Consider the following 7,456-nt stretch of genomic DNA (forward strand, 5'->3'; position numbering starts at 1 on the left):
GGTCCTCTGCCAGTGACCTTGGGGCTGATTTTGCTACCTATCCCACCCTCCCCCTCAACTGGCAAGATGCCTCTGGGGCCGCGACTGGCACCTGTAGCTCCCCGGTACTATACTAATGAAACTGGTGGACCAATTTGCCATGATCCTACCACCGGCCTCATTAGGCGTGATCTAATTTCTAAGCCTCTGTTTTAGGGTACAGGCAGTTACTAGCAAATCAGCTGATATTATTAGGGTAGTATTGAATCTACGAATGCATCAGGCCCTATAAAGTTATGACTGGAGGAGTATCACACCAGAGTTACTGGAAATAAATGCAGACCCTCATGTTTATGCCAGGGACACATGAGCTTCACCTCAGCATTCTGTATCAATACACAAGTCCATGTTCAGCAGCAATGCTCCACATACTGCTTCTTATCCATCATCTGAAAACACAATGTTATGGAATCAGGTTCCACGTGTACGCTGATGACACCCAGCTCTACCTAACCACCATCTTTCTCAATCCATCTACTGCCTCTGTGTTGTCAGACTGCTTGTCCATCCAGTCCTGCATAAGCCAAAATTTCCTTTAATTAAACATTGGGAAGACTGACGCCATTGTCTTCAGTCCCCACCACAAACTCCGTTCCCTAGCCGCCGATTCCATCCCCCCTCCCTGGCCACAGTCTCCAGCTGAACCAACCTCAGCCTCCTATTTGACCCCGAGTTGAGCTTCCGACCCCATATCGTCTCGAACACACAGACTGCCTATTTGTCGATCGTCTACGTCCCTTCCTCAACCCATCTGCTGCTGAAACTTTCATCCATGCTTTTGTTGCCTCCAGACTTGCTTGTTCCAATGCTCTCCAGGCCGGCCTCTCCCACCTTGCACCCTCTGTAAACTGGAGTTCATCCAAATCTCTGCTGCCCGTATCCTAACTCGCACCAAGTCCCATTTCCCCATCATCCCTGTGCTCGCTGACCTACATTGGCTCCCGGTCCACCAATCTCTCGATTTTAAAATTCTCATCCTTGTGTTCAAATCCCTCCATGGCTTCGCCCCTCCCTATCTCCGTAACCTCCTCTAGCCCTCCAACCCTTTGAGAACTCTGCAGTCCTCCAACTCTGTCCTCTTGTGCATCCCCCACTTCCTTCACTCCACCATTGGTGACCAGCCCTTCAGCCATCTAGGCCATAAGCTCTGGTATTCCCTCCCTAAACCTCTTCACCTCTCTCTCCTCCTTTAAGACACTCCTTAAAACCTACCTCTTTGACCAAGACCTGTCCTAATGTCTCCTCCTTTGGCTCGGTGTCAACTTTTCTCTGCACCTTGGGATGTCTTACTACGTCAAAGGTGCTATATAAATGCAAGTTGTTGTTATGCCTGTGGAGCTTTCTCCCAGTGGAAGTACACAGTTAACCATCACTTGCTCAACCGTGATTAGGCCAGGGAAATTCTGTGTCTTGTCCCTTTGGAATCTCAGTTCAATTTTCTCTAAAGTATTTCTGTATTCCCAGCAACCACCACGGCTAAATTAACAAAACATCTGCTCATGTTGCAACTGTATTGTTATGCCACTTGAGATACGTATTTATGATTTTCATGGATGGTTGCAATATCTCTTTGTGGCTCAGTGTCAAATTTTTGTCTGATTACGCTCCTGTAAAGCACCGTGGGATGTTTTACTACATTAAAGACGCTATATAAATGCGAGTTGTTGTTGTTGTTGTTGTTGTTGTTGTTGTTGTGAGACCGCCCAAATTTGGCATTAATTGGCAGCTTAGGACGGTTAGTGTGGAACTGGAATTCAAACACTGTGTAGGTTGCTCTTTTGAGTTCTAGGTTAAGGCGCATTGTTGAGGTACAGTAGAAGGAGTCTCATTTTGCACCAAGCAATTCTATAGCGATCCTGGGGTACTCAATGCCGACACTGGCGTAAAATAATGAAAATGCCCCTTTTCCTCATTACTCTGATCTTCGAAGGGTAAAAAAGTATTTCTTTTTAAAAAAGGAAATTGATAAAATAAAAGAACTAAAAGTGATGGCAAAATTGTATCTCCTTCATCAGATTTCCCTCTGGCTTAATTATTCACATACACTGATCCTGGTACCAATGGAGAACACACTTACGTTTAAGATGCAATTCCATTAAATAAAAATGCACCTTAGAACATCATAAAATCAACTCGGTACACCTTTCAAAGCTATTATTAAAACTTTTCCCCAAGTTTATTTTGTGTAGTTATCAGATTAATGTAGCAGCAGATCAATTTGAAATGTTCTCAAACAGTCTTCAGTAAGAGTAACACATCATGGTAATTTACGAATGTCGACTTTTTCATTTGTAAAGTCATTTTGTATTTACAAATGACACCCCTAACACCTAGGTAGTCTGTAGTAACTGATATAAACATACCTGGTGATAGCAATTTTCACAAGAACAGGAACAACCTGTAGTACATTCTTTTTGTAAAGATAGTGGTACATGTTTGCTAATACAGCACTTTAGCATCCTGGCTAGTGGATAAATAAAATGATACAGCATTGTCAATCTATTTGTGTTAATGTAAACATTTGGAATAATAATATTAATAATAATATTTTGCATTACCAATAATAATATTAATAATAATATTATTATTGGTAATGCAAAACAAGACAGTCCACAGTTGATCATGGTCTGAGGTACAAATGTGGTTGCTTGACTTGCTCTACTGTCCTTAATTAAAATTTTGGTGGAATGTGTCCCACAGAGAAGTCAATCTACTTTTAAGGTTTTCAGCACATGGAGTGAGGCTTTGCTGGACGTCCTGGGCCACAGGGATGAATGTAAGTTTCATCTCCTCGATGTTTTTATAGAATTTTTCACTGATTTCATTGGCGTAAGGAGGGGCATTTTGGTGGAATTCCTCCAGTCGTTGGTTGAGCATCTCTTGAACAAATTGAACATGTGGAGTGATGTTCACATCAATGCCCTCAATATTGGTCTTGATTTTCTCCCCTAACTCTGCAGCTAAAGGGGTCAGCCTTTGGCAAAGATCCTTAGCATTCTGAGTAACTTGCTCCTTAAGACTGCTGGCCTGGGAGTCTAGTATAAGGAGGCACTGCTCAATATACTGGTTGATCCTGTTACGGAGGTCCTCAGTATGCAGAAGGATTCTGCCTTTGAGCTGTTTCAAGTCCATCTGAATCTGTTCCTGGAGCCTCACACTATCTCTGACGAGTCTCTCACAAACGGCATCTGACAGAGGAGTTACTTTCTTTTGTAGCTCCTTAACATTGCCGTTGAGGTTGTCCAAGTTCTCTGAAATTCTTCGGCTACAGATGAAACCAAAGATTACAAAGAGGACTCTACTTTTGTCACACTTTCTGTGCCCTTAACTAAACTAGTATTTATGCTTTTTTTAAATTTTAGCTGCTTGGTTCCTATATCTCCCCACCTAAATACATTTTGAACTTGAAGCCACTAGTGCTATGAATCCTACTAGAGCTGGAAAGGAAGGCAAACATTATTACTATTGGTAACACCCATTTAAGACTTAGCCAAAATGGCACATCCACCCTATGGGCTGATGTGCTACATTCGGAGGTTTTTTTTTATTCGTTCACGGGATGTGGGCGTTGCTGACGAGGCCAGCATTTATTGCCCATCCCTAATTGCCCTCGAGAGGTGGAAAACTAGTGGCTTTATTTCAGCTACCTAAGTCATCTTTAATCTTGAGTGTCAGTCAACACATGCACACGATGAACCACTTAAGCAGAACTTGTGGCTTTATGAAAGACTATGAGACTATTGTGTCATTACATTCTATTGTACATTGGCCAGAAACAAATAGTCTTCCTGATCATTTTTAGTTGACTATCAATACCAGACAGTATTTATCTTAGTGGAGATGATCATATTGATATTCTATTGTATAAATAACCAAATGTTTGGTAGAATGTTGGTAATTGGTAGCTACTTACTTGAGGTGCTTGACCATCTCCTGGTTATCGATCTGCTCAATGGTGCCTCTAGCTGTGTCACTCACTTGACTGAGGTAGCTTTGAAGAGTATTTCTCAGTTCATCTCGACCAGTTGGGGGCTTAACTTGCCACAGGACTGCACCACGAGTCCCTATACAAAAGAATAGGGGTAAAAAAACATTAATGGAAACAGTTATTAAACCAGATCTGAGTCACATTTTAATATTTTTCAAACATTCTCTGCAATCTCTGTAGAAAAGGCCACAGACTGATATTTTAGCCCTATTTATGAAATGCACGGGTTCATCATTGTACATAAATTAGTCAACATTCTCTAAAGCTAATGGGTAATAAATAGTTTCTCTATTGAAGACCATCTGAGAAATTGAGAATGTAATGGAGTTTATGCAAAAATAAACAATGCAAGATTTTACATCTGAATGCATGGGATGTTGACAAGGGTAAAGCAAAGATTTATCACATTTGATCCCTGATCCATTAGGTTATTGATCTCACCAGGGGTGGCAGTGCCACAACCGACAGCAGCACCTCTAAGCTAGTGAGGAGAAAACAGAGAGTTTCTGTTCATTGTCCATTGACCCCTCCTGATAACGTACACCGGGTAAGGACACGATGGGTTTTGGCGGTGAAGTCTCGCTGCAGGGGAACCGCCCACCAACACTCACTGTCTACTCTCATACATGAAAAATGGCCAATTGGGCGAGGCACTGGTGGGCATCATCCCATCATGAGACAGCATGTTCAGGTGAGCAAAGGAGAAAATTAGATTATTCAATTAGTGTAGGGACACACAATGGTGCATCAGGTACTTCAAAAGTATTCAAAAAGATCTAATGGGTTCAGATGTACACATAATCCTTCGATTGGCTTTAATTTCATACTTTGTTATAGAGTTCCTAAACACAACACAATGCTAGATTGAATATAGTGTTTTGTTTTAGGAACTCTATGGATACCAGCATGGTATTATTATAATGCTTAACAGGTTTGCGCAGTAGCATACATCAGCTGCAAATCATTATTGAAATGCTGACAGAAAAAGTATAAATGGCAGTATTCCTGTTTATCCATGTTAATCTGAATAGTTTAATCAACATCTTAGAACTTAGATCTCAGACAAAACTGCAAATGCTGTAAGTCTGAAAAATAAAACAGAAAATGCTGAATATACACAACAGGTCAGTCGGTATCTGTAAAGAGAAAGGTCAGGTTTTGGATGTGCACCGTGTCATCTCTCTTTTCAGATACTGACTGACCTGTTTGGTATTTTCAGCTTATTCTGATTTTAATCTAAAAACTTGTCCTGTTTAAATTGAAATACTTTTCAAAATAAAGTACCAATATTGCCATATCAGAGATGATCTTGTTAGGTCAATTGCTAAACTTAAATCTGAGATAGATAGCTTTTTGGCAATCAAAGGTATTAAGGGATATGGGCCAAAGGCGGGTATATGAAGTTAGATCACAGATCAGCTATGATCTTATCAAATGGCGAAGCAGGCACGAGGGGCTGAATGGCCTACTCCTGTTCCTATGTTCCTATGTGATTGTTGTATTAATAAAGCTTGTCTATGGCAACTAAATTACATCAAAATCCTGGAAGTCCCTTCCTAACAGCACTGTGGGAGAACCTTAACCACACAGACTGCAGTGGTTCAAGAAGGCAGCTCACCACCACCTTCTCAAGGGCAATTAGGGACGCCCACATCCCATGAACGAATAAAAAAAAAACATCACACTGACATTGACATTTGTACCAGTGGTTTTTGTTATTCTGATTTTCGGTTATTACGTTGAAAAGAGAAACAAATAAGTAACCCCCATGATAATTCATCAAATTCATGCAGTGAGTAGCTTAGCCCTAGAGACCAGCAAGATCCCAGTGCTATAGTTAGCCAGAGTTGTGGAAGGGACTCTACAATAGCAGCTTCAGATTACGGATTAGTTAGTGGGGGGGTGGGGGGGGACGCGGGGGGAATTGATGGGTGAAATTAAAGGTCATCCAGGATTCCGGCTCTGGATCATTATCCATCAACTCATGCTGGAAAGCACATGTGTATACACATCTGGTGAGGAAAGGGTGAAGCTTGGCTGTGATTCGCCATGGGTTGAATAGCCTGGTGATATTCATCATTAAAGCTCAAAACAGGATAATGGCCACATGGGTAAGGTACCAAAGTGTTCCTGGTGCCCATGAAGTCATAGCCGAGGAAGGAAAAAGGTTAGAAAGAGAAAAAAAAAGTAATGGAACAAGTTAACTAAAATGAAGAAAATAACAACCCATTACACTTGGCGACATCAAACGCTTCGCTTAGATCAAATCAAAACTTCCCTTAGATTCGTACACTGCTGTTGTGTTATTTTTTTCGACATACCTGTGATTAACAGGACCAAGATCATAACGATTGTCTTCATGATGGCTGCAGGCTCAGACACTGTAAATAAAATATTATCTTTTAGCACTTGCGAATTTAATGTATTTATTTCATTTATACTGTCAGATGATTACACATTCAGTCTTTTAGGCTTATTAAGAACAAAGGAATAGAATTAGTAGCTCTTTAATGCCCCAATGGCTTAGTTGGTAAGTGCATTGCCTGGTGTGCAAATGACCAGAAAGGTTCTAGGTTTCATCCTTGAGTTAGCTGACCTAAGCCAGGATCATGTGTGACTGTGTGAAACAAAATTTGAATCACTGGTGTAGCAAATTTTCTATGAATTTATTTCACTCATCTGACACTTCTGAAATGCATGCTATCCGAAATTGGTTTACATTTTAGATCAGGATGGGTTTCAGTATTTGAATTGAGTTTAAACATGTCTTCCCTCTTCCCACCTCCCCCCCCCCCAAAAAAAAATAAATAAATTAACATGAAAATTCCTTTAGAAAGCCAAACTGACTTTCTATCTAGGGGTATTTATTCTATTATTTATTCTATTTATATAGGGCATTATCAAATCTTTGAGAAATGCCTCAAACTGCTTCAAGCACTTTGAAGCTTGTTACATGGGCAAATGTAGCAGCAAGATCCTACAAACAGCAAGGCTATGCATGACCAGGAAATCTGTTTTTGTGGTAGTGTTGATTCAAATGGTGCCAGGGGATATTTTTCATCTAGTAAAACAAGTAGATGAGACTTTGGTTTAATGTCTCAATTGAACAACAACACATGTGACAATGCAGTATTGCAGTGGAGTATCAACTTAGATTACCAGTTTAACTTCTGAGAGTGTCAACAACTAAGTCAAGTGAAATATGTACGTGTACATATGAAGAAACTCCTTAATACAACACAGTGTGTTGGAGCACTATGCCTGTGGGGTCACTGGTTAGATCTCCATATTACTGAGGATGTGTTAACTGAAAATTCTGAATGAATTGGAGAAAAATAAAATCACCCAGTGCTCTTCAAAGCAGTTAGTTTCACTAAAATACATCAAAAACTAGTTTAATTTTTTTTTCACAATTAATGATGCTAATTC

The 7,456-nt window shown here is 40.4% G+C and overlaps 1 protein-coding gene across 1 annotated transcript; it reads right to left on the minus strand.

Annotated features, from left to right (window-relative positions):
- Positions 1-2,706: 2,706 nt before the first annotated feature.
- LOC137301266 (apolipoprotein A-I-like) lies at positions 2,707-6,388 on the minus strand. The gene is made up of 3 exons (XM_067970724.1): positions 6,349-6,388; positions 3,953-4,103; positions 2,707-3,304 (listed from the first exon to the last, which is right to left on the minus strand). The coding sequence occupies exons 1-3, from the start codon at positions 6,386-6,388 to the stop codon at positions 2,707-2,709; spliced, it is 789 nt and encodes a 262-aa protein (XP_067826825.1).
- Positions 6,389-7,456: the final 1,068 nt, after the last annotated feature.

The sequence above is a fragment of the Heptranchias perlo genome, chromosome 33, assembly GCF_035084215.1.
Source record: "Heptranchias perlo isolate sHepPer1 chromosome 33, sHepPer1.hap1, whole genome shotgun sequence".
Taxonomy (NCBI): Eukaryota; Metazoa; Chordata; class Chondrichthyes; order Hexanchiformes; family Hexanchidae; genus Heptranchias; species Heptranchias perlo.

What these genes read in the sequence shown, in the direction of transcription:
- LOC137301266 (XM_067970724.1), bottom strand. Translation starts at nt 6,388, where the DNA reads ATGAAGACAATCGTTATGATCTTGGTCCTGTTAATCACAG. An exon ending in CTTGGTCCTGTTAATCACAG is followed by an intron (nt 4,104 to 6,348) that starts GTATGTCGAAAA and finishes TCTTTTGTATAG; the next exon opens with GGACTCGTGGTGCAGTCCTG. An exon ending in GAGATGGTCAAGCACCTCAA is followed by an intron (nt 3,305 to 3,952) that starts GTAAGTAGCTAC and finishes TTTCATCTGTAG; the next exon opens with CCGAAGAATTTCAGAGAACT.